Source organism: Amblyomma maculatum, chromosome 11 (genome assembly GCF_055883805.1).
Source record: "Amblyomma maculatum isolate TAMU_Amacu chromosome 11, ASM5588380v1, whole genome shotgun sequence".
NCBI lineage: Eukaryota > Metazoa > Arthropoda > Arachnida > Ixodida > Ixodidae > Amblyomma > Amblyomma maculatum.
In genome coordinates, this window is record NC_139354.1 from 149,433,177 (window position 1) to 149,460,351 (window position 27,175).

Below are 27,175 nucleotides of genomic sequence, written 5' to 3' on the forward strand. Positions count from 1 at the left end.
AGCTACAGTACGGTGTTAGTCAAAAGTTTAGAGGCCAGTGGGTTTGCTTCTTGACTGTGCTGTGCAGCTTGTGATGGGAAAGAAGCAAGAAACTGATGCTGGAAATTGTGGGTTTAGTCTCTTTGGAGGGTTTTTTTTTATTTCATATTTGTTGCTCACTTAACAGAAATTTAACACGGTGCACCTTTTAGCCACTCTTGAGTATTAGTGTGTTGGCTGTTTTGTCTGGTCAGAGTTAGAAGAGGGCCACCATGTGTGAGCATGGTTCTGGAAAGACGAAACCCTGCTAGATGGGTGTAGGATGTCGCTACTGGGAGATGACAGGGTGAATGCCCGGTGTACTGTGCCATACGTGTTGTACAGGGGGAGCTGTGTGGAGGAAAGGGAAGGGGCACCCACATATGCACAGTGAATTTGCGACTTCCTCTGTGCACGTTGGCGTGAACTAGTATGAAGAGAGCGTGCTACAGTCAAACTCGAATATAACGAACTCGGATAGAGCGAATTATGTTTTATATCGAACACTTGAATTTCCGCTAGCATTATGCATATAAAATGTATTTTTTACAACGAATTACACATCAGATATAACGAACTCAGCGCGCGCGATCGGTCGCCAAACGCCCGCCAACTGGCGGGCCTTTGTGCCGGCTCCGAGTACTCTCCGGGCAGCCCACGCTGCCGGGCCGCAATACTTCTAGCGCATGCCGTTGTCAGATGAGAGGGGGATTGGGGACGGCTCCGTTCCCAAGGTCTCACATAGCGCATACGTCGTAACGCGCCCGCTAGTGTGCTTCTGCGCCGATTCCGCGTTGTCTCCAGGCGGCCTCGGCCCGTGCCGCGCTTTTGTAAAACGCAGGAGGGGCTCTCTACAGCAGCTTCCATGAGGGACCCTCCTGTACGCATGCGCGGCCGTCGCCCGGAGTAGCGTGAGTAGCCTTTAAAATCCGCGCCATCGGCCAGCCTCTCTTTGCAGCGCTCCTATTCGGCAGCTGCCTACTATGTGATCAAAGACGTGCGAGCAGCTCCGGACCTATTGCGCTTTGAGAAAGAAGAAACACCGGCCAGAACTGGTTTCAAGTTTGGGCGAAGGGAAGGGGAGAATCTTCGAAGGAAAGGCAGCCTCCGAACAACGAACTCGTCAGTGGCGCACTTTCCCGCATCCTCGGAGCTTTCTTTGTTCGCGTTTGCAAGTCGTGCTGCTGCTATCCTCACGATTCCGGACGTGCCTACGTTGCTGCTGACTTGCATTCCGGTGCTACATCCTGCAAGATGACGACGAAGCAGCGGCGTGCCCTACCCTAATTATCTCCAGCTTCTGACAAGCTGGAGATAATTCGCCGCGTTGGCCGTGGCGAAAAAAAGTCTGGCTTTGCCGCGTATTTCAAAATTCCGCGGAGCACGTTAAGCACCATTTTGAAAACCCAGTCGGCCATCAGAGGTTAACGACGAGCTCAAGAATAATTTGCTGGCCGCAATAGAAATGATCAACCGTGCCTGGCAAGACGTGACGCAATCCACAATCCGCAACTGCTTCCACCCTGCTGGACTATGTCGAGAGGATGCAGAAGCTGCTAGTGAAGCGCGCACTGTGCAAGATGACAGCGACGTTGCCACGCTGTGGGAAGAACTCGCTGATGTTCCGGACGCTGTGCCCGAAGAAGTTGCCCTGGAGGATTTTCTCGCTGTTGACGACAACGTAGCCGTGACAGCGAACACGTTGGACTCGGAAATTGTTGCCGACATGCTGGCATCTGGTGCGAACGAGGAGACCGAGGAGCCGCCGCCGGAAGACGATCGGCCTCGCCCAACGTTGCACGAAGCCCTTGCTGCTACCGATCTGCTGCGCCAATACTGCTCCGAAATACAGGGAAGCGGACTGGAGTATGTGGAAATGATGTCGCGTGTGGAAAGTGCGATTCTCGCTGATGGAGTTAAACGCAGTGTTCAGGCGAAGATCACTGCCTACTGCAAATAAGTGAGCATTTATCTGTGATAAATTTGTTTTGTAGATTCATGGAGCGGCACGATTTTTCTTTAATTAGTGCGTTTTCGCTGCGATGTTCTGGACATCGTGTATAACGAATTTGGTACTGAAGTTCTTTATACAGTCGAGCCCGCTTATAACGAACCTGAACATCACGCGGCGTCCGTTCGTTATATCCCGAAGTTCGTAGTAACTGGACCACAAACTAAAAAAGAGAGAAAAAAAAAGTTGGTGGTCAAAACACGAAATTTACTTCTTAGCAAAAAAGTCTGTGATGCTCGTTTGTTTCTGCAGTGCAGACGCGATGAGGTCGGTCTCCAGTTTATTTAAAGCATTAGCGTGCTCTTCGCCGAGTCCCTTGGCATAGACAAGTTGTCTGAGGCCCTCTATATAGCCCATTGCTACAGATGTGCTTACGGGTGCTGGCTCAGACGTTTCATCTTCATCTGATTCTTCCGCGTCGCTCTCGGCCCGCACTTCAGAAACGATGCTTTCGTTCGTGCACGGTTCCGCAATATCCGCGTCTTCATCTGCAGAAATAAAATCCTGCCAACCAATGCCAGGGCCTCCCATGTCGGAGTCGACGACGCGCTGCCACAAATCGCCGCCGGAATCATCATCATCGGAGGCATCAGGCCCGACGTCCGGTACTGCGTCGACGAAGCCGGCCTTGCGGAAACAGTTTCGCACGCAAGCGGTCGTCACTTCCACCCAGGCCGCCTTCACCATCTCAAGGGCTGAATACAATGAAACTCGGAGCGGCAAATTAGCGGCTGGACGGTCAACGGCGATGAGCAAGCGCTGCACAATGCGGCGCCTATACGATGCTGTAAAGGAGCGTATTATGCCCAAATCAAGAGGCTGCACTTTAGAAGGGGTATTGGGCGGCAGGAAAAGTACAGTCACTGCCGTCAGAGACGTTTGCACGTGGTGCGCTGAGCAATTGTCGAGCAACAGCAGCACGCGCCTGCTTTGCCTCTGCATGTCGCGGTCAAACTCGCCCAGCCACTCTGCGAATAAATCCCGTGTCATCCAGGACTTAGTATTATGCCTGTAGCGCACAGGTACATGGTTCCGAAAGCAACGTGGCTTCTTGGATTTTCCGATTACAAACGACATGCGCCGGTCGCTGCCATTCATATTAGTGCACAGAAGAACTGTAACGCGCACTTTACTGTGTTCACCGCCAGCGCATGACTCCCCTTTCATGGAGTGCGTCTTGTCTTGAAGCATCTGATAAAATAATGCAGTTTCATCTGCGTTATACACATCCTGCTCTGCGTAGCTTTCAATAATGGCTCGGTCTGTTGCAAGCCAATTGGCAACGCCCTGGTCACTTACCGAACGCGCCTCATTGACAATCGATTTAAAAACAATCCCATGCCGCACTTTGAACCGACGTAGCCAGCCATTGCCTGGGCAGAAGTCGGGAAAATCTAGTAGGAATGCGAAGTCTTTGGCTTTGCCCAGCATCATTGGTCCACTTATCGGAATATTGCGAGCCCGTGTGTCAACGAACCACTTCAGCAGCGCATCCTCTACGTCCGCATAGGTGGCCTTCCGCAGGGGCTTTCTGTCCGCTGTGTTGGCGTCGGAGCTGGCGATCTTTTTCTTATTCTTCAGAATTGTCGAGATGGTTGATTTTGACACGTTGTACTTCTTCACCAGCTCGCAATTTTTAGCACCTTGAGACAGTTCCGTCACAATTGCTCGCTGGAGGCAGGCAATTCCCGTCCGCCATCCCGAATTATACGACTCAGGCCCGACAGACGAAGCGCTCACACCACACACACGAAAATGACAACAAAGCGCCGCAACTGACGGAGCACTTGCGCACGTCCGACAATCACGCGAGGCAAGCGAGGAAGTGCCTAAGGAATGGAACGGAACGGAACGGACACACAGCGGGGCATGGTATGCAGCGGGGATACCAATGAGAGGCATCCCTGAGCGTCAGTGCTGCCACCTGTTGGCTCCTACCGTAGTTGCTTTCAACCGCCCATGGCCTCCGAGATTACCTCCGCAAATCTCGGAGGCCACGAACCGTCACCGCTGTACTGAATGCTGCGCATTCAGTCTGCCCGTGCAAACAGTACAACCGCTAGCGTATGGAGAGGCCTGCCTCCTGGCGCCCCGCGCCCCTGGCACGGCCGCTCAATGGAACAGCCAGGAAACGAAACAACGAAACTTCGAAGACTATGCCGGCAGCCGGCGCCGTGGAGACAGGTGAAGACGAGGGAATGGCGAGAGGAGAGGGGAGCGGAGTTGCGAGGAGGGGCGGCAGCGTGGCCTTGGAGGCCACACCACGCGCCGACACTCGTAGGCAGCGCGCGCCGGCGAGCAAAGGGTAGCTCGCTTGCGAGGAGGATTGCGAAAACAGACCAAAAGGGATGGGAGCCCATCGTTGTCTCGTATCGGGGCGCCGGGTTTACGCCGTCCGTTCGCTGTAACCGATCGGCAGCGCTCATGGACGTTCGTTATACGTGCGATCTTGTGCCATTGAAGTAATGTATATTTTGGCGGTCGCTCCGGTCTCGTTCGTTATAAGCAACAGTTCGTCTTAAGTGGGGCCGTTATAAGTGGGCTCGACTGTAAACGGGTTCGGTTATAGTGAAATACTTTATATAGCAAACAAATCGCGTTGAATTATGCAGTTCGTTATAACCGGGTTTGACTGTATTCTGTCCTGCGATGAACAGCAGCATTCAGTACCACCCTTTGATAGACTCCTCTAAATCTTGTTTAGTGCAGGGACTAGTAAATAGCAGTTAGTTATGTGTTTGCTTACTTTACTGGTTTCCGTGTTTGCTCCCTCAGTAGTCTAGAGCAGAAGCAGTGGCGCATTTGCCTGACCTGCAAGCTAAGAGGTTTGAAAGGCACTATCAGAGCATCAGAAAGATACTAGTACCAAGTATGACTCTCATGTGATGGTTCTGCTGTACACAAAGGAGTGCATTGGTCTGCTTTGCTGACCAACGAATGCCCTGTCGCCACACCGCCATCAACTCCAGACGCTGCAATGAGTGATGTCATAACAGCACTAAAGGAAGAAATTGCTCAGTTCAAGCAAAAAATCGCTTTGCTTTGCAAACAATCAAGTGTGGATTTCAAGACAGCATCAAGTATTGGAACAGCTTTCACATAGCATGAATTCCAATTTCATGGAATCATTCATCATTTGGGAGCCTTCCTCCTTCTAGGTATCAGTGATACCTTAGACATTCATCTCTGCATGCAGATGCCATTCAAACATTTCTTCCTTGTTTTACACGTTAACATTGTCCGATATGTATATCTATGGCTGCCATTTATTGCATGGTCTTGTATGTTCCTTGCTTAAGTGCATGCAATGCGGGTGTTTGTGTTGGCAGGGCTCCTCCACCAGTGGTGAGGATAGCAATCCTCCCGACCTGAAGAAGGCCAAGGAGGCAGATCCGGTGAGCATACTTTTGTCTCTGCTAGCTGAACCTCTGAACCTGGCTGATAGTAAAACCTTTCATAGGCAGAAGCTTAATTATACTGTTGTGGTCAATGCCAGCTTGAGATATTGCTCAAAGGACAGTTGCCAATGACTTGCATGGTGCTTCATCATCAATTCCTTTTTTTATTTCATGATCTTCACTGCCACTTTTAAACAACTCAATTAGGATGTTTTTTGCATGCATCTTGGAAAAGCTTGCCACATGTCATCTCGTTTGATTGGGGCTCAGAATTTGGGTCTTCCAGCAAACAAAGTCAAGACTGTGGGAATCATCTGCATGGCTCAAAGATCACCTTTACACCCGTGTGTAGCATTGATCCACTTTTTTGTAGTAGCCATGGATCAACAGTCATGGGCAGACATCGTCTTATCGACAGCAGTCTGCTGCAGTTGCAAAACTGAGCATGTCTTCGCTTTGAAATGTTCTGCCAGAACTGTCACTTACTGCAAAACATGGGACATTTGGTTTCGGGGCAGTCTGGGGGACTGAACAGTCAAACACGTCTCTGTGATACTTATTTAAAAAGCTTGCATGTTGATAGGCTGGCTGATCCCAGTATGTGCCCTGTCGGTATCGTTTTCTAGCCTAGGTGGATACATTCAGGGAACCATTGTCACACTGTCATCGGGCTAAGATTGACTCGTGCATACCAGGTACAAAACTCACTGTTGATGCCCAACACATGCGACTTGGTTTGAGTCAGATGTTGGATTATTGGCCAGATGGGAATCTCCGTGGCGCTGGCAGAGCCATATTCTTGACAGCCAAGGTGAGGGCTTTTACGCTCTCTTGAAGTGCACCAAGCACGACGCGTCTGCTAAGTTATGCTTCATCCACTTACTAGTGCTGCAGGGTGTAAAAAATGAGTGCAGTTGTTTACCGAAAATCAGGCTCCCGATTTTTTAGGCATTCTCGACCAATTGTACTCTTTCGCATTGCTGTGACATGCCGCTTACAGTCATGTATGAGCGTGCCTGAAATGCTAGGTCACAACTGATTAACTCGGTTTTTAGACATCACCTGCACCACCACTGCCAACAGAAGATTGGCAGGGTGATGTGTGTACGGTGGTACGTTGTTAATTCATAATTCAGCTCTGCACATGAGTGGTTGCTTTTGCACCATTCTCACATGTGGTCGGTCGGACATACTTAAATAGTCACAGCTTGCAGAACTCATTTGGGGTGACTCCTGTCCTCCTGAACACACAGTGAGCTAGCAGCTGTGACACGCATATGGCTTTACAGAGCAGAACAAAATGTCATTGCATTGTAAATCAAGGGGCTCATACCCACTACAGAATGCACTAGAGCTTAGGCTGTATTGCTGTAAGGAAAAACTGTCATTCTGATAACAGGCCACACGCCCTCATTACACGCAAGCCTCTGTGGAGTGCATACAATGACACATTACTTGTACCAAGACTTGTTTTTGGCTGTAAAGGATGGCTAACACTGACAGAGAACTTGCTTTGGTCGTTTGTTTTTCTTTATCGCCATCCCACCATCTTAGACATTACATTTGGGACCATCCGTGCAGTGAGCGCAGTACAGTTTCCGCATTGACAGCTTTTTGTGAGCATTGAACACTGGGCTTATAAGATTGCTCACAGCCAATTGCCATTGTCCACAAAGCACGCCAAGATTTAGAGGGATGTGAAACTTCAGAATGCACACAAATCTACCGGTCCCTGCTTCATCATAACTGGCAGTTAAAGTTTAAGTAAAGGGTTTTTCTTGAGTGAAATTTGATTTTTTTTACATTTTTATGGTCTCTATAAATTGTGGAAAAAATTTGTGAGCATACTTAAACTCCACCTTCTATGTGGGATGGTCCGACATCATTAATGGCTTCGTCCTGTGGTTTTCTTCCCTTCTGGATCCTCCCCTGGAGGCATCCTTTTCTACTCGCTTGACAACTAATCTTTAAATTCATGCGTCTATCATTTTGCACACGTTTTTACAGCATAAAATTGCAAGCAAGCGTCCCCTCCCTCTACACAGGCCAAAATTATCAGCAGGGGGAGGGGAGGAAAGGGTGAGAAAAAAAAAGTGCAGTGCACATGATTGGGCTTAGAGCTGAGATGGTTTGCCACTACCGAGTGCTCTCGCACTGCCAACGAAAACTAGTGAATTGATTGCCACCAACGTTTTCACCCAGCGCCTACCTCTAGTCTAATCGTGGCTCTAATAGGATTGGATTGCATTGGGATTCTTGTACTGAATGGGACTGGCCAGTATTGTGTGGTAAGTGCGGCGAGCTTTCTTGGAATTGGGCAGGAATGTGAAATTAGCCATGAAGTTAGGAGGGGCTGTGGCACCTGTTTTGGATGCTTGTTTGGAATTTCACAGTACTGTTGTAGGCTGCAGCATTGTGTAAAACACCACTTAGCGAAGTGCCACCCTGCAAAGTAATGTGTGCCCAGCATCGTCTGCATTTGTTTAGTTCCTTGCCTGAGAAATATGCTTGCCTGGTCCGAATAGTAGTGGCTAACTTAGGATTACTCTTAAATTGCCCAAAACTGGAGGCACACCCAATAGGAGATGGAGTGAATCTATCTTCTGGGCTGTGTTCACTCTTTGCATATCCATGCAGGTGGTCCCAGAAGCAGCCATGGTGGAGGCAGTGGCTGAGGATTCTCCACCGCTCATCTGGTGGGTGCACTTGGATGACTGCTATTGGTGGTCATATTTCTTTTATCGCTGCTGCAGTAAAACTGTTCAGGGTGCCTAGTAACCGGGAAAACCGGGAATTTTCAGGGAAATCTCAGGGAAATCATCCAAATTTTCTCCAAGTCAGGGAAAATGGCACATTATATTCTGAAGTGCATTTTCATTTTAAGTTGGCGCACAACAAGTTTGTTATTCATGCAGATTTCTTTTTTTGTGTGTGTGCTGAGTGCGCGGCCCCCATCGCTGCCGTGCCGGAAAGCGAGGCGCGATATATTACTTTCACCCAGCGCATGATTGAGCTGCCACAATAGAAGAACCAATACGCACGTGAGTTGGGTTCTCAATAAAATATGTAGAAGCGTTGCATGAGAGTAGTACGTGACGAAAAGCAGGAATAATCGCGCCGGCAGCGGCCAGCGCGAAAGGGATCGGCGAGCTGCGCTACAGCTGAGGTCCATTGTGACACTCCAGTGGTTGACCGCTCACGTCTTCGCGATATCGCCCCAGGTTCCGCGTTTCGTGTGCGCGATAATATTGCTTCACACTTTTATGTCCACAATCACGAACTCGGTACCGGCATCGCATTCCGCGCTAACGCCGAGGTAAAACTCACATTGGATTGCGGACTTTCCCGACAGAACGGACTTCCGCCGTAAAGTAGTATGCGGCGGTGGTGTCAACTCAGTGTACAGTGATCCAGGATGCAATTTGTGCTGTAATTTGAACCCGCAGTGTCGTGATCGGGCAGCGTTATGTTCCCTGCGTATCTAACAAGTCTGCCTCTAGCTGTAACTCTGGTCCTGACGGCATGCTTGTGGCCGACGTCTTCTGGTTTTGTTTTTTTCCATGCTCGTTTTTTACGGCTCCCAAAGGCTCGTTGCATGCAAGGTTACGATCTGTTTTCCGGCATCTCCATCGCAAGGAAAAACTCTGCACAAAGCTGTTCATCGAGAAACATCAGCGAAAACGAAGACGTGCATGAAGCGGCGGCTAAGGCGGTGAGCGCAAAACAGCGGAAAAAAAATAAATGACGTTCTGATCACACCAGCCAATGGGAGACGCGGAATGGCGGGGCGCTACGTGAGGCCATAAACGGCCTTCGAGAAACCGGTGCGCGAAACCAGTCTGCTTGAGCGAAGCCATGTTGTGATTGTGCAATTGCGCACAAAGAAAACGGTTTTAAACCAAGCCCAAGATTGTGGCGATCGGCAGGCTTCAACGCACGCGGGAATTTCGAACAGAATTCCCTTTTTTGGGTGCATTTCGTGGCTGCCATGGCGCTTTGCCATTTTTGAGGCTTTGCTGCTATATATTTCTCAGCATTGTTTCTTAAATGCAGGCACATGATGAGGTCAGTAGTGCTCTCCACTTGCATTTATTCCCAGGTGATGCATTTAAAGCTACATGTGTGACTCTTTTGTTGAAGTCAGCAGAGGTGTGTGTGTCAGCCCCTGGAAGCAGCATGCTGTAACCCTGGCTTTTAACTGTTCTAGCTTCAAGGTGCTGTCAGGCTTACTCCCTGAAGCCCTGCTATGGTGACCTTCAGCCAGAAGCAAAAGTGCCTCTCTTTGCATAAAAGTGCGAAATTCAGGGTAGGCACGCACAGTAGAAAATTATTCTTTTTTTTTTCTTTTTTTTTTTTGTTACCGTATTTACTCGAATCTAACGCGCACCTTTTTTCCTATATATCGTGTCCAAAAATTGGGTGCGCGTTAGAATCGAGTACGACCCTAAATCTCCGACATCATATCGCCATCGGCATTTCAAAATGGCCGCCTGGTATGCACTTCGAGCCTACTAGCTGGTCTAGCTGTCTATGCCTAGCTGCAGTAGCGTCCTTCGTGTGCTTTGGTACATGTGCTTTGGTTAGCCTACCCGTTTTCTGCGATTGACCGACCAGTATGGACGTGCCGAAGATTCGTCGAGTTCATCATGATGCCGCATTTAAAAGGAAAGTCATCGTGTGTGCAGAGATGGACGGAAATCGGGCTGCATCACGCGCATTCGGAGTTCCGGAGACATGCGTGCGGGACTGGCGCAAGCAGAAGGAAAAGATTTTCGGCAGCAAGGCTACACGAAAAGGTTTCAGTGGACCGAAGCAGGGCCGGTTCACCGAAATAGAAGAGCGGCTCGCAGAATATGTTCTAGAGCAGCGAGCGGCGCAGCGGCCAGTGACGACGGACCTGCTCAAAGTCCGGGCGATGCAGCTAGCCCTACAAACAGGGCTAACGCGGAGCGACTTTAAAGCGAGCAGGTGCTGGCTGTCTAATTTTATGAAGAGAAAAGGCTTTTCTCTTCGAAGGCGGACAGGGATATGCCAGAAGTTACCTGAAGAGTACGAAGAAAAGCTGCACAGTTTTCAGCGGTTCGTTCTAAGTTTGCGCCGCAAGTACGGCTACCACCTCGGCCAGATTGGAAATGCCGATCAGACACCGCTGTACTTTGACATGCCTGCCACCACAACCGTTGAAAAGAAGGGGGCGAAGCAAGTGCGCGTGTTGTCTTCCGGCCACGAAAAAACACGCGTCACCGCAATGCTTTGTTGCACCGCGGATGGACACAAGCTGCCCCCGTATCTCATATTCAGGCGCAAGACGCTCCCGAAAGGAATCGTGTTTCCGAGTGGCGTGATTGTGCGCGCCAATGAAAAAGGTTAGATGACAACGGACTTGGTCGCCGACTGGATCGATAACGTCTGGCGCAAGAGACCCGGCGGCAGTTTGGGCCTGCGTGCGATGCTTGTGCTCGACGCTTTCAAGTGCCATCTCGACCAACGCATCAAGGACAAGCTCGCTGCGTGCAACACCGACCTTGTCGTGATACCAGGTGGCATGACATCGCAGCTCCAGCCGCTCGATGTTTGCTTGAACAAGCCAGTGAAAGATAGGATTCGGGCGCTCTACACCGAATGGCTTGTGAGTGGCTGCCATGAATTCACTCCCAGCAACAGAATGAAGCGTGCCTCGCTGCAAGAGTTCACTGGATGGGCGAAAGATGCGTGGTGCACGATACCGTCTGCCATGGTCATCAAGGCCTTTAAAAAATGTGGCATATCGAATGCCATGGACGGCACCGAGGATGAGATGCTTTGGTCCGTCAGCAGTGACAAGGAGTTGTCTGACAGCGACGACGAGTGAACCTTGTGCCGGCATAGTGACAATCTTGGCAAGATAAGCCGTTTCCTTTTGTGTGTGTGTTTTTTAGTGCACCGAGATTAAATCTTTGCTTTTCCAAACGAGACGAAGTTGTATTGCTGTATGAAAGCGTTAGGTGCGCGGTACTCTTTTTCGCGGAGAACGGGTGCGCATTACAATCGGAGCTTTTTTTTTTTTCGGGGGTGGGGGTCACGAAAAACGGGTGCGCGTTACAATCGAGGGCGCGTTAGATTCGAGTAAATACGGTAATAGCCGAGTGTCTCCAAGCTGATAAATGAAGCAGCCTGAATTGGCCCGTGCATTAGTGAAGCGAAATTGCACATGAGAAACAGTGCATGATGTTGGTGCAGCCGTTCGGAGCCCCGCATCATCACTGTGGATGGTGCACCCCCGAGTCCACCTGACAGCAGCGAGAGTGAAGGGGAGGAGGAGGAGGAAGAGGAAGAGAACAGACACCCGGACAGCAGCCAGGACCAGCAGCAAAAAGAACAGCACCAGCAACAGGTATTGTCATATGGCCCTTGATTATTGGCTCTGGTCAGAGTATGGTTGCTTGCTTTGTCAGTCATTGTGTAGAGAAAGTCAACCTTGTAATCCACACATTGGTGACAGTTCACTCACAAGGTCTTTTACTGCCTCATTCTCGAGGTTGCGTTATTGCTGTTCGCAGAAAGAATCTCCGATAGGGAGGGTGCATTGGTGGGGCGAAGGCATTGGTGGCATTGGATGAGTCACACAGCACTGCTCAATCAAGAAGTGGCAAGGGTGTAGGTGAAAATCCAGCGTTCAAGCTAATGCTGCACACACCCTTTAAGGATGCTTACTGCTCAGACATTATGGAGATGCCAGCCTGAACAGTTGCAAACTTTTTCCCAGTTGCTGTGTCAGACGTTTGTTTTTTATAGTTTACTATATGAAAGTCATGCATCTTCTTGAACAAAGTAGTTGGATTGGGTGCTTGATCAAGACAGTGACCGCCAGTGCAGATGAATGAGGCAAACGGGACGCAGTTGTAATTTCCGCTATAGAGTGGAGCCAGTTTGCCCACAAATTAGCTGCACTTTTTTAATCCTTGAAGTTCTATGCATAAGAGTGCTGCACAAGCTCGGGCTTGACGTTGCGGGCCTGGGCCGAGTACGGGCTTGAAGGGGTGGGCACGGGCGGGCTTTGGCTGGCTGTGCACTTCTTTTGGGAATGAAGAAATCCCACCGCTAAAATTATTAAAGTGGTTTATGAATAAACCACTAATAGCAGATTTTTTAATTGTGAATATGAGAAAGATCATTTATAGACCAAGTTTAATCGGCTGTCCTCAGTGGTTTGTCCAAGTAACTTAGGTGCGCACACCTTTCGGTACTCAAAAACACGAGTGAAAAACTTAAAAATCAAATGCGTAGAACCCTGCAGTGCAGGTCTTGTGGAGCGCTGCAAGGCATGACACGTGGCTCGTTTACATGAGCACATGCCTACTAAAGTACACAACTCGGCTAGCTTGGGATTTTTCAGCCATCAGTGAGCACTCTTCGTCACATCTAGCCGAAGGCACTCTTGTATCATTTTGTTTTCGTGTTACTGCCAACGACTGGACATACGAAGCCTCATAAAAGCCACTGGAGAAGAACCTTTAATTGACTGCTCGGCAAACAGCCGTCTTTGCCTCTTTCCCCCCTCCCCCCCTCACAAGGAAAAACAAATCTCTACACTACGACACGCCATTTTTACCTGCCGTCTTTATTGAACGGCAGGTTCAATAAAAACAAACTACTCAGGGACAGCGGGGGAAGCGGTTATCGCCATGGCGATGGTCAGCACCAAAGCGGTTACCATAATTAGCGACTCCAAATCTGCTATAAACAATTTTGCGAGGGGCATGATCTCCAAAGAGACAGAGCGAATTTTAAGATATAAAGACTGGAACCAAAAAGAGGTGGAATTAATATGGGTGCCGGCACACTCGGGGAACAAAGGAAACGAGTTGGCTCACAGTATAGCTCGAGGTTATGTCAGCCGAGCAGTGAGCCAGGTTGATTCCCCAATTTCTCGAGAGATGCACTAATCTCATTTCATGACTACACTAATCACTTTAAACTAGAAAGGCGGATATATCCTCCACCAGACAAGAAACTAGACAAAAGACAGGAAGTAATCTGGCGTCAGCTCCAGACGCGTGCCTTCTTCAGCCCTTCTAAATTAGCGCACATGTACCCAGCACAATACAATCCAAATTGTAAACACTGCGGCGAAATAGCAGGATATGATCACATATTATGGAGCTGCACAAAAGCGCCGCTACCAGCAGACCTACTACCAGTCCCTTCTTTTGAGCAGTGGGAGGCTATACTGGCCAGCTCAGACCCATTAACGCAAGTTCGGGCTACTGAGTGGGCTCAAAAAGTCGCCGAGAGCAACGGACTTGAGGCCATCTAAGTGTAGCGCCCACAAATCGCTCATTGCTGACAATAAATGTTTTCCAATCCAAAAAAAATTACGCTACGAGAAACGTCATTCAATAAAACTGTATTGCATGAGGAATCTTCAGTATTCAAACACATATTTATGCAAAACAAACGGGCGTCTTTTTCCGTCTCCATAAATATGGGGAGAGTGGCCATGAATTATTCAATAGAATATTGTTGCACAAGATCTTTTAGTTTTTTTTTCTTTTCCTGCCCTTGATGACACAGGTCTTTGTTGCATAGTTGCCGGGGTCAGTCTCTTTGTGTGTGATTAATTTGCCTCAAGAGCTAATTGGTAATACGGAGCCATATTTAAAATTCCTCTAATCTGTAGCTCTTGAGTGTGCATGAGCACAATAGCTTTAACTAAGATGGCATGCCAGAAATTTCTTGACCAAGCATTTGCTTCTGCCATTACTTTAAGAAAAAAAGATGTGAACTGCATACCTACCGTCGCTAATCCAGGGATTGAGACAACAGAGAGAATTACTCATGGCTCTTAGCATATGCGATATTATTGGTAAGTTTATTGCAATCTCGTTTCGGACGTAGTGGCTGTGTACTGAAGGTAGGTCGACAGTTCCTCGTGCGATATATAGCCACTACATACAATCCTAGCAATCAACAAGCCCAAATAAGAGTCTTGGTAGTGCAGTCTCGTGCTCTTTCGATAAAAAAGAAATACTTCATGCAGTCTTTTGAAAATCTTTTCCACTCTATGTGCTTGGAATTTTTGTTCCGCGTTACTCGGGATGTGGACTCTGTTACAGTTGAGTCCACTTATAACGATACTACCAGTTTTAACAATATTGTTACGTGGCGGCAAGCGATGACAACAGGAGAACAGAGGACAGAAAGAAGATGCTCGATGTTCGTGAGATGACGTTTAATGAATCTGTGAGTGGACCTAGCGCACGCGCTCCTGCCCACCCCACTGCTCTCTTCTTCCTCCTTCGTACCTGCTGTACCGTCCACTTTTGTATGTTTTTTATGGTAAAATAACCCGCTTACTACAATGCCCCCTTGCCACATTATCGGTTATAACAAAAGTCTGGCTCCTGAGTTCTCATGCCAAAAGGTAGTGGAATGCGAAAACCTTGAAAAGAAAAAAGAAATTCCAGCTGCTGCACCCTCCCCGCCGCGCGCTCATACAATAGAACCTGGTTTCTGGCCTTCTCCGCATTGTAAGGCACGTGCACCTTTCTCCCGTTGCCCTTCTACCCCTCAGAACACAAACGCACTGCGCCCATAGCTCTGCGCTGCGCAACCCTCCTAAACACTGTGGTTTCTACGTGGACATAGGCCACCAACCACCGCGGGTTCGAGCGTCGCGCGAGCCGAAGCCCCGATCAGCCGTCACCACGCGCACACTGAAACACTGCAGCGCGCACTCAACCTCCAGAGGGAGGAGAGCACTTCGCTGCAAGGACACAAACCTCCAAGTTCACAAAGGAGACGTTTATTGAAACGCCATCCTCCAGCGGCACACACACACACACACACACACACACATACACATATTTACAAACGCACATACACACACATACGCAGTCACCGTGTCAAGGGAGCGCGCGAGGAGCTAGGCTCCCCTGCGCGCACAAGTGACACGGAGTGCGCGCCGCAAGCACGCAAGGGCGTGCTGTGATCTCTCTCGCAGTGACCAAAGGGTTCCTTTGAGAGAGTGTGGGCAACCACCGCAAGGTACGCCTGTCGCGGATCGTTGGATCACGATCGACAGGCTCGAGTTGCGCTCTCAGGTACGACCCGGAGCAGACGAACTCGAGTACACACTGGTCTGCGCGGACAAAGGCCGGCAGACAAGAACAGTTGCGTACGCACCTTACGATGTCTCGGAGGAGTCCCTCTCTGAGCTCCGCTCGGACAGTAGCGCGAGCGCGGCTGTCGAAGCGGTGCCGTGTTCCCGCCAAAAGGCGCCAATGAGAACCACCACTGGAACGCCAGGGCGGAGCTGTGGCCCGAACGACAGTGACAAGTCGCTCGAGCCCCTCTCCGCCGCCTCAGGCGGGAGAAAGGGAACGGGGAGAACAACTGGGAAGCGGGCGGCGGCCGCGCAAAGGGCAGCCGCAGCAAGCCCGAATCCCACATCCTCCTCTCCTTAATTGCCCTCCTACCCATCAGTGAAAGCACGCGGCAGGTCCCCAGCATGAAGAAAAGAATGCTATCTTCACGCAACAAGTCAACTACACTTCAGTTCCAGCAAGAAAGATCTCGAAAAGACAGACACTCAAGAAAGACAAACATTAGCAAGGCGCACAAAAAAGAAATGAACAAGATGACATGAAGAATAATGTACAAAGTTCCGGAGGCTATGTTACAACGACTATTTACAGAATACAACTATGTACAGAACAACTATGTACAAACACAACTATGTACAGAAGTTCCAAAGTTCGTCGGTGCAGCTCAGGGAGCCTGCGGTGACTCACCGCTCGTTGACTTCTGGGTGGCCAACGTTCATCCTTGGCTGCAAACGATCTCGGTCGGTGGTGGTACAGGTTAGGTGCAGGGGCAGCGAACACGCTGAAGGGGCCCCAGGCGTTGAAAGTTCGTGACTCCGTGGCGATCCAAGGCGCACATGGGAAGACCGCGCGGGGCTTCCTTTCCACCGCGCTCCGCACACGCCGGCAAACACACATGGCGCGACGTCGTCGCCTCCACGCCCAGGCACGCACACGCACAGCCACTCACACACCAAACAAAGGGTGATGCCGACCTTCAGCGGCGAACCTGTCCCGAGCACCTTCGCAACCGCGGCGGCCTTGGGTGAAAAGGGGCATCGTCATGCTCCCCGTCCCCAAACGGCCCCAACTTCATTTCCACACACACAGAAAAACCCGCGCGTCGGGGCTACCTAATGAGCAGCCCTCGCAATTTCAAGAAGAAAGATGAGTGAAGACACGCTGTACAAAATAAGGCACTCACTGTACAATATTTACAAGATAAGAAGCATCAACGGAAACAGAAGAAAGCGAAAAATGGGAAAAGAGACACAAAAACAAAATAAAATACAAAGGCTGGAACTGAGCGAGCTAGAAAAGGTAGAGACCAACCTTGCTTCCGGGTAGGGTTGAACGAGCAAGCTCGCTCGGTGAAACGGTATGCCTTCGGTTGCGGAAAAGGCCCGCCGTCCGGCATCAATCACATAGGTGACCGTCGCCTCACCTTGTACCGGTGCGGGGCACGGCTGCGTTCCACCGCATCGGGTGTGCCTCGGCGCTTGCCTGTGGTGACAATGGGCACCAGCGCAAGCTTGTCAGACCGTTACGCATAGGCCTTCAGGTCTGCAATGTAGGCACGGCTGGCTTTCCCCATAGGGGGATTCTCCAGCAATGAGCCCCTGCTTGTTACTGGGGAAATGCCCCATGAAATCGCAGGTGGCCATCTGCCACGGACGCACACTGTCAGTTGGTTTCGTCATGCCCGGTGGCTTGCCACCCCTCGACTTCTCCATTTGACAGACATGGCAGGAACGGCAACAGCGGAAAATGTCGCGCTTCATGCCGGGCTGTAGTCACCGATTGACTCAGTTTCTTGAAACCTTGGAGCCATTCAGATGACCAGCCAATGGTTTGTCGTGAGAGAAACGCAACAGAGCGCCGCTCAGACATTGGGGAATAGCCACTTCAAATGGTTCATGGAGTCATCATCCGTGGCTATGTATTTCAGCGCGAGCCCGTCATGGCCCAGCAAACATGAATCCCCGGGGCACGCCGCGACACACGCTGGCTCGTGCCCCCCTGCGCCCGCTCAATACAAGTAGCGTAACGGCGCTGCGCCCGCTGCAATACAAGCAGCGTAACGGCGCTTCGTCTCCCAGAGACCGTCGCTGACATCGCGACAAAACGGGTCATTTTGCTGGACCGTCGTAGCTCTTCATGGCCGAAAACGATCCCAGTCATTTCAAAGAAGAGCCTGGTTTCGTCCCCCCGCAGGTTCGCAGCAAAACTTCCGCTAGCATCGGCGTCTCAGATGTGCTCACAAAGAGCTTTCACCCTCGCCTGCTTTGTGAAGCGCTGCTTACCCGGATAGCTGAATGGGGAACCCGTCTGCGGGCGTCCCCTCCGTGCCGCTCTGCGGCTCGTCCGCTGTTTCGCCCCCTTCGCCCGCCGTCCGTAAAGACGCCGCCGCGGGCGAGTGGGGCACGGGATAGCGCGTCAGCTACCACGTTCGTTCTCCCCTGTAGATACTGCACCGAAAAGTCGAAATGCTGTACCAAGAGAGAATGGCGCGCCAGCCGGCTCGCAAGTTCAAGGAGCCGCATCAGCCAACTGAGCGCGCTTTCGGTCCGGTTTCCAGAGGGAGCCCGGCCGACGCCTCGCCGTTCCCCGAACAGAAATGACTGCAAGCGGGGTACGGGTGCTGTTGTGCGGAGATGCCGGCAGCGGCGGCGTCGCGCACATTGCTTCCGCAACGGCGTAAAGCTGAAACAGCGGAGGCATATGGTCAACGTTCGCACCGCAAGGGGGTCCGAAGAACCATGTAGCGTGTTTCAGTGCCTTTGCCGAGTGCCGCGCAGGGGGCGGCAGGCATGGCGCATGAGCTTGATCGTCAAGGCGACCGGCTCGGCCGATGTGCTGTCCAACGACTCATGGAGCCAGGGACAATTCACGTTGGGCGCCAGTTGTGGTTTCTACGTGGACATAGGCCACCAACCACCGCGGGTTCGAGCGTCGCGCGAGCCGAAGCCCCGATCAGCCGTCACCACGCGCACACTGAAACACTGCAGCGCGCACTCAACCTCCAGAGGGAGGAGAGCACTTCGCTGCAAGGACACAAACCTCCAAGTTCACAAAGGAGACGTTTATTGAAACGCCATCCTCCAGCGGCACACACACACACACACACACACATACACATATTTACAAACGCACATACACACACATACGCAGTCACCGTGTCAAGGGAGCGCGCGAGGAGCTAGGCTCCCCTGCGCGCACAAGTGACACGGAGTGCGCGCCGCAAGCACGCAAGGGCGTGCTGTGATCTCTCTCGCAGTGACCAAAGGGTTCCTTTGAGAGAGTGTGGGCAACCACCGCAAGGTACGCCTGTCGCGGATCGTTGGATCACGATCGACAGGCTCGAGTTGCGCTCTCAGGTACGACCCGGAGCAGACGAACTCGAGTACACACTGGTCTGCGCGGACAAAGGCCGGCAGACAAGAACAGTTGCGTACGCACCTTACGATGTCTCGGAGGAGTCCCTCTCTGAGCTCCGCTCGGACAGTAGCGCGAGCGCGGCTGTCGAAGCGGTGCCGTGTTCCCGCCAAAAGGCGCCAATGAGAACCACCACTGGAACGCCAGGGCGGAGCTGTGGCCCGAACGACAGTGACAAGTCGCTCGAGCCCCTCTCCGCCGCCTCAGGCGGGAGAAAGGGAACGGGGAGAACAACTGGGAAGCGGGCGGCGGCCGCGCAAAGGGCAGCCGCAGCAAGCCCGAATCCCACAACACAAATGCACTTTGCCAACGCGCAAATCCGATAATCTGCTCACTCACCCGCTCGCCCCTCATTTTGTGCAGTTCTGCAAACGGATTTGGTTGTTTGTGCAAGTTGATTGCGTCGAAGTCATTCCTGGCCACACGGTTTCTTCGTCTCATTTGAATCGCTGCCGAAACGGAAGATGGCTGATCCATCTGCTGATTTTCGGACTATCGGCAATGAATGTTTACCGCGGTCTTGAGATGCGAGAACGTAGCAAAGCGACATACGCGGAAAAAAAAAAGTTTCCTGCATGTGACTTGTGCAGCCGAAAAAGTGACAACTGAACGTGCTGTAACTGTAAGTAAAAATGAAGGAGGCGACATTTGGGCATTTTAAAGCAAAGGGACTACATCCCTGAAGGTTTCTAGCCATTTGAAATTGTAAATGTGTGCATTGCACTAGTAGACTTCTGTTAAATAATTGCCTGTTTCTTTTCTTGCTTTTTTCTCAAATCATGCATTGTTGACCACTTGCAGTTTTGCGGCCCCGATATCTCGGCACCCAAAGCACGTAGAGCTGAAATTCTTTTTGCAATGGGAAGCTGAATGTATGCTGTGTGAAATATTTGAAGCAGATTGTTTTTGTTTTTGAAAGCTAAAATTAATTATTTTGATGAGCTTATTACCACTTGGTACACACACTTTGTATACTGAAATTAATAAGGCTGCAATATGAGTGCTAATTAACATATTAGGAAATTACTCCCAACATTTCATTCTTTACTCTTCTAGCTACCTAGCCATGCCTTAATTTTCAGTTTTTAACTACTCAATATTTCAGAATTTAGGCCTTAAACAATGGAAGTTAATTAGTAATTATCTTGTAAACTAATTGGGCTACAGGAAAAAGGATTGCATATTTGAAATCAGCGAGAAAATTTCAGTAAGGCTGTGAATTTTTATTACAATTTGCCAAAAAATGATAGAAATAGATCTAGGGCCCATGTCCCCCCTTAACTGTACTTTTTTAAAGAGTCCGCGCAGACTGAGTGCTGGGCCTTGGCCGGGCCGAGTCTTTATAGCGCGACCCCAGTTCGGGCTTGCTTTATCAACTCTGGACTGGGCGGGGCCTGGGCTCGGGCTTCAATCTATGGGCCCGGCCCTCTACTATGCATTCTGTTGGGAACAGGCATTCTCACCGAGCACATAACACCTCGCTTGTCTGAAGCCAACTTGTGCCTCACAGGTAGACCACCTGACACGAACTTTGAATACACCTTGTGTTCACCTTTCATTATTGGCTCAGGTCAAGCAATAGCAAGGCTGTCACTTGAGCTAGTGGCAGTGGATGGGAAATGCAAAAAATGCGATTGAATTGCATGACAACGATAGCAGTTATAACGATCAAATTCTTGGGAGTTATCAGTTTTCCCATTGCCATTATATAAAAATAAACTACCATATAATGATCAGTTATTTGTGGCATATTGGTTACGACGATCGATAACTTTCTGGCCGCTGGGAAGGTGTTTACCACGAAAATTTCTCTCAATTTTGATAAAAAAACAACAAAGAAGAGAGTGACGGGAAAACTCAAGATAAGTGCTGCAAAAGGAATCGTCGTGGAGAAATTTGTGAGGGGCATGCGTGCAGTTAGGAAATGAGCACTATCATCATTGCAATCGCTGTCTGTCGCCTTGCAAAGGCTGCGGCCATATTGTCATCACCATTGCCTAATGGTGCGTCCACGGAAGATAGCACTGACCAAAACAACAGTGCAATAGCTCTCAAGATGAAACAGCAGATTCACCATGATTTCCGGCAATGTTTGAAGGAAAATAATAAGCATTCACAGTCTACAATTTTAATGATCATCAAGGCTGGGGATGTCCTGCATTTCAACCAGTTGCCGATTGGTTTTGTGCACACAAACATACTGCCACCTGCACACATGCTACTACAAGTGATGCTCACAGCAATTGTCAAGCTTCAGCTGCCGCTGAAGCGAGCACGAATTGCCGACCTTTTTAAGCATGCTTAAGGGATTTTATGGCTATTGATGTATCCTGTAATAGTGTTCAGTGCTCCTTACAGTGATTCGTGTTCAACCCGATCACCCATCGCTGGTAAGTAGGCTAACTTACGTGCATGGGAAAGTATGTGGTTATGTTGTTTTATTTGTTCGTTTTCTTCCCTGGTCCAAATATAACAATATGTAATTAGTTATAACAATTGGATTTTCTAGTTTTCTCAGTACAGTAGAATCTCGATGATACGATTACACGGCTGGTACGAATTTCGGGATGATACGAATGTTAAGAATGCTTTGAACAGACTACATTGTATAGAATATGTTAAGATTCGAGGTGATACGAAGAGTTTCTGAACCCGCCGCGGTTGATACGAACGTGCAAACCAGTCGCGCATGCGAGTGGGCCGGCGCGGCTGGCCTCAAGAGGGTAACATAACCGACGCGGCCGCCGCTAACTCCTCTCCACCCCCCCCCACCGCGAATGATACGAACGAACGTTGTACAAACGCACAAAGCCACTGAGCAGCTCAGCACAAGAGCTCAGAGAGGGAGAGGGTACCCACCACGGCCGCTGCCTCTCCTCTCCAACGCCCCTCACCTCACTAGCCGCCCTACCCCCACCTCCCTTTCGTAGCAAACCGACGAGCACTAGACAAGGACGGCCAAGGTGAGGCACGTGCCCAGTCACGTATGTCACTCATTCGCTGGCAGCTCGTTGGTCTATCGAAAAGTTGTCTTGCCGGCTGTTCCCAGGAGGCCTGTGACGCTGGCTGCCGCTGCAGTAGTTCTCCGGTTCTCCGTTCGCCGCTGACGTGAACTGCCCAAACGTTAGAAAGACGCAGGCGTTCGCTGCTGCTGAAATGTCGCGGAAGCGTAAAGCCCTTTCTTTTAAGGAAAAGCTTGAAGTGCTGAAGAGGGTCGACGAAAACCCTAAGAAGAAGCGTGTCGACTTAGCAAAGAGCTAGGGTTGGCACCGTCGACGCTCTGCACCATTGTTGGGAAGCGAGATGTCATCTTGAAGAATGTGCAGCACTTCGGTGCGAACGTGAAGCAGGCTAAAACAGCGACCCATGTCAAGCTGGAAGAGGTTCTGCTGACTTGGTTCCGCGAAGTGACAGCGGCCGGCGTCAACGTGGACGGCAAGGTACTACGTGAAAAAGCCGACACCGTCGCGCTTTCGCTTGGAATTGAAAATTTCCAAGCGTCTGGGGAATGGCTGCACCGGTTTAGGGAGCGGCACGGACTTGTCTACCGGGTCGTCTCAGGTGAAGGCAAGAAAGTGGACCAGTCAGCTGTAGATGAGTGGCTGAACATGCTGCCGGCGCTGATTTCGGAGCACGCGCCACGCGACATATTTCATGCTGACAAGGCGGGCCTCTTTTTCAGCCTTCAACCGGAAAGAAGTTTGTGCGTAAAAGGCCAGGCATGCCAGGGCAGCCAGAAAAGCAAGGAGAGAGTAACATCTTTTGCTGCAACTCTGATGGATCCGAGAAACTCCAGCTTACCGTCATCGGTAAGTCGAAGAAACCAAGGTGTTTCCGATCGGCAGAGCGTTTGCCTGTCTTTTACAAAGGTAACCGAAAGGCGTGGATGACTGGAGATTTTTTCCGCGAGTTCTTGACAAGCCTTGATCGGAAAATGGCGTCAAGAAACCGGAAAATTTTGCTTTTCGTGGACCAGTGCTCTAGCCCACGCAAAGGAAATGACATTCAATAACGTGAAAGTCAGGTTCCTGCCGGCGAACACTACCAACCATCTTCAGCCACTGGACGCTGGGATAATTAGAAATGTGAAACATCATTTCAAAGGACTTCTAGTGAGGCGTCTGCTGGCGAAAATTGACCGTAAAGAAGCAAACTTGCGGATCAGTCTCTTAGATGCTTTGCACTTTCTAGCCATGTGGTGGGATAGTGTAACTTCAGACACAATCTCGAACTGTTTTAGAAAGTGTGGATTGGCCATCGGACTTGATGCGGCTTCGGCAGGAGATTGTCAAGAGCCAGATGAAGACCTCACAATTGATGGCTGGGACAATCTGGAAACTGAAGCTTCGGCTCGGGACTTCGTTACCACGGACGACAACGTCGCGACCTGTGGGCTGAGGTCTATTGAAGACTTGGTCAACGAAGCGAATGATTGCGAAAATGAGCCTGACAGCGATGGTGACGCTGATGACGAGTGTGATCAGCCGCCGTCAACGGCAGATACTCTTCACGTTTTGGACGTTCTGCGCCACACCGTAAGTGCCGGCAGCGTGAGCGACGAAACCGTGGCACGGTTTTATGCCTTTCAGGCAGAGCTTGTCCGCGACATCAACAGCAAAAAAGTGCAGACAAGCATTATGGACTTTTTCGGCCGCAAGTAGTTCGCCATAATAAAGTTTGGTTCATTTTCAATTCATTCCCATGTGGAAGTTGACTGTTTTAGATCATACGAATTCGGGATGATACGAATATTTTGCGTGCTCTCTTGGAATTCGTATCATCGAGATTCTACTGTAACGCTATAAGAGGACTGCACTGCAATACACAGACTCTGGTAACATGAGGGGAAAGCCTTTGCTGTTTCCCACTGTGCAGCATGTGAGGCAGGGTGGGAAGAAGGCAGAGCCAAGCAGCTCACTGTCGTGGTCAAGGTTCATTACAATTGGTTAAGCGCTAGACGCCTGGCTCTCACGTTTAGACAGCTGTATTATTCCTGATTTTGTGTCTTGTCTGATCGTAATTGGTGAGCAGAGTCATTGACCACTGCGTTGTGTGCAGAGCACGGCAGAGCCATCTCCGACCTCTGAGCCAGATGGGTCTCAGCCGCAGCCAGCACAGCCAGAGCCACAGCAGCGTCCAGGTTAGTGGGCGCACGGTGCCTCTTAAAAGCCTCTCCAGCAAGGGTACCTGTTCTCTCTGAAGGGGCAAGGCTCGTGAAAAGGACCATTGACACTGCTATGCAGTGTAGCTCAGTGAGGGTTGAATAGTCCGACTTTTAAGAGTCCCTGGCACTGTACAAAGGGGCTTGCTCCTCTTGTGAGCAGCGGCAGTTCTCCTTTATCACACTGCCTACCACATGTCGTAGCTATGTTTTTATTATTTTGAGATTGCAGCATAACGTGAAGATACACAACAACAAAAAAAGCTAGATCCAGACTGTCGCTTCTTATACGGTACGAAATTTTATAAATCTTCAGTTGTTTAGATTGTCTCTTCTTTGTCTCTAGTTTTCTGTACTGCATGGCACTGTAAATAGTAACTTCTCGAAGGCCACCTGTTTGGGCTTCAAATGTCTTGCAAATGCTGCCTTTGCCTCCAAGGCCCTTTGTGACAAAAAGCACAACTCTCGTGGCATCTAAACGCGCATTCTATGTCTTTGAACTGAAAGAGCTGCTTCTCTGAGGTCATTGAGGTGCCCGTATGATAAGGGAATGGGACCAAATCATTGTCACTATGAAAGGCCTTACCTCCCACAATCTCGTCACCCTTGTCTAGCACCAGGGTTGGCCGTAAAATGTCGTTAATACCGTTCAGTTGTCATTCACTGGTAGTGCACTTTATGTTCAACACGAAATAGGCTATAAACACTTTTGCTGACCAATTTTACAGTCTCAGCTGGTAAAATTGTCCAAACGATCGAACAGTCCAAAAAATGAACATGAAAAAAAGTAATCTTATGTCTTCAGAAGCTATGCAGGAATAACATAGGGTGGTTTCGTTGCAGCCCGGGGCAACTTGCGGTCTGCAGGCAGCACGTGTGGTGGTCGCCGCAAGGGACCCCAGCGGGTGAGCTTTGACCCCCTGGCTTTGCTGCTGGACGCCGCCCTCGAGGGGGAGCTCGACCTGGTGCGGACCACAGCTGCCCAGGTATGGCTTGGAGGAATTGTTGAGGAACCCCATCAGCTTCTTCAGGAGGGGTCAAGAAACAACATGTGGGTCTTAGCTTGCATGATTTACTGCACATCACGCACGCATCACGCACGCATCAAAGAAGGGCTTGTACTTGGATGTACCCCCTCCCCTCGACAAAATGCTTGTCCCCACTGTACATGCGCGGTTGGCGTTAGTTGGTAGGTGCGTGTGACAGATGGTGGGACCTGTGCAACACACACCTCCTTGCCACTTTACAGCCGTAGTTGGCTCCCCATGGAATTGGATTGTGCCTGCGCCTAACGTGTGCTTCTTTTCAACCAGCAGCAGAGAAATTTTCTCCACTCCCCAAGGGGTGCCACACCTTGTGAAAAAGGCAACTCACCGTATTTACACGCCTATAACCCGCCCCTGTATATAACCCAGACCGCTAACTTTGAACTCAAAAAAAAAAGGTCCTCGCATATTACCGCACATTTATCTGAAAAAAAAAAAAAAAATAAATAAAAATAAGCACTAGAAAGATACAACTCCACACTTGGTGATCATTTCATTTTCAGAACATTTATTCAAATGACCACCACAACATCACTAATTATCCGATCCTCAATCGTCCCCGCTCTCACTGCTACTATCCGAGGCTTCATCGCCGCTTTCAGAGACGTAGTCATCCTCCGAACCATCTAAGCTGTTACTGATGGCACATTTTTTGAAGTTCTTACGCACCAAGTCGGCCGGTATCGCTTTCCACCTGAGACGGCAAATAGCTGTGCTCCTTACAAAGTCCGATGACATATTGTTGAAAGTCAACAATTTTTTCTCGTAAGCATCAGGAAGCCGCTTGTTTCCCATCACATCGAAAATCCATGTCGTGTCGTAAAGTGCTGAAGCCATCCACGGCTTGCACAAAACTCGCGTGAAAGGTTCATTTCCCGGCCCAGCTTCAGGGCTTCCATTTGAGTTATTTCTGTCGAAACAGCGTGGCCACGACTCGTCTGCTGCTACTTAATGAACTTGGCAAGCTGCGCCTTGAGGGAGGGTACGAGCCAGTCTTCGGACCACGAAAGACTCGCCTGTCTCGGTTCGTTGTTTCAAGACTCCTTTTTCTTCCTCCAGCCGCGGATGCACGACTCGTCCAAGTCATGTTTTTTGCTGCAGCTCTGTTGTCGATTTCTTCGGCAGTGGCTATAACCTTTAGCTTCTCTTTCGCTGTGAAAGATTGCCGCCGAGTCGCACGTATGGCACCAAAACAAAGCAGGTCAACAGTGCAAACTGGGTTGACTGGGTGTTGTTGAAACAGCACCTGACAGAAGACCCAAAACAGACTACGCTATAGATGTGGATTTGGCTACATCGTTTGTTGGGTCCTTATCAGCTTGACAAGCGTTGATAGCGATGAGAACTCCCCACTAAGCACACACACACACACACACACACACACACACACACCCCCATCCATCCCAAAAAAAATTTGCAGATAACCCGCACTCCCGCTTTTTTAATGCATTTTTTTTTTTTTTTTCAAATCCTAGGTTGGCTTATACGCAATTAAATACGGTACAATGTCTACCTGCTTGTATGTTTTGCTTTGAGGGTTTCTTTTTTTTTTTTTTCAAATTCATGCCGTCCAAACTTGAGGAGGACTAATATGTGAGTCTCAGTAGAGCAAGGCACACATCCAGCTACAAAAAGAAAGGGAAGAATCGTGATGGTGGGCAACGTCATCACGAATATGGACAAGATAGTCAAAGTAGCCAAGGAGTTCTATACAGAACTCTACGTAGCCAAAGTAGTCAGAACCGTAACGAGATTAGCGGCAGGGAAAAACAGTCAGACGTTCCGCCAGTGACGAAGGACGAAGTCAAGAAAGCATTAGAAACTATGAAAAGGGGGAAATCGGCTGGAGAGGATCAGATAACTACAGATTTGCTAAAGGACGGGGGGGGGGGGGGGGGATCGTGCTAGAAAAACTGGCCACACTGTATACGCAGTGCCTGGTGTCATCGATGATACCGGATCCATGAAAGAATACAAACCTTATCCTCATTCATAAATAAGGGGACCCTAAGGACCCTACAAATTATAGACCAATCAGCCTA

General features: G+C 49.8%; 1 protein-coding gene across 2 annotated transcripts in view; it reads left to right on the forward strand.

Annotated features, from left to right (window-relative positions):
• Positions 1–27,175, forward strand: part of ASPP (Ankyrin-repeat, SH3-domain, and Proline-rich-region containing Protein) — a 91,393-nt gene that overhangs the window by 26,474 nt on the left and 37,744 nt on the right. For both annotated transcript variants that reach the window (XM_084584596.1, XM_084584597.1), the window contains 5 exons: positions 5,359–5,424; positions 8,065–8,123; positions 11,647–11,800; positions 23,985–24,066; positions 24,931–25,073. In XM_084584596.1, the coding sequence (XP_084440722.1) occupies positions 5,359–5,424; positions 8,065–8,123; positions 11,647–11,800; positions 23,985–24,066; positions 24,931–25,073 (504 nt within the window). The remainder of the gene's footprint in view (positions 1–5,358; positions 5,425–8,064; positions 8,124–11,646; positions 11,801–23,984; positions 24,067–24,930; positions 25,074–27,175) is intronic.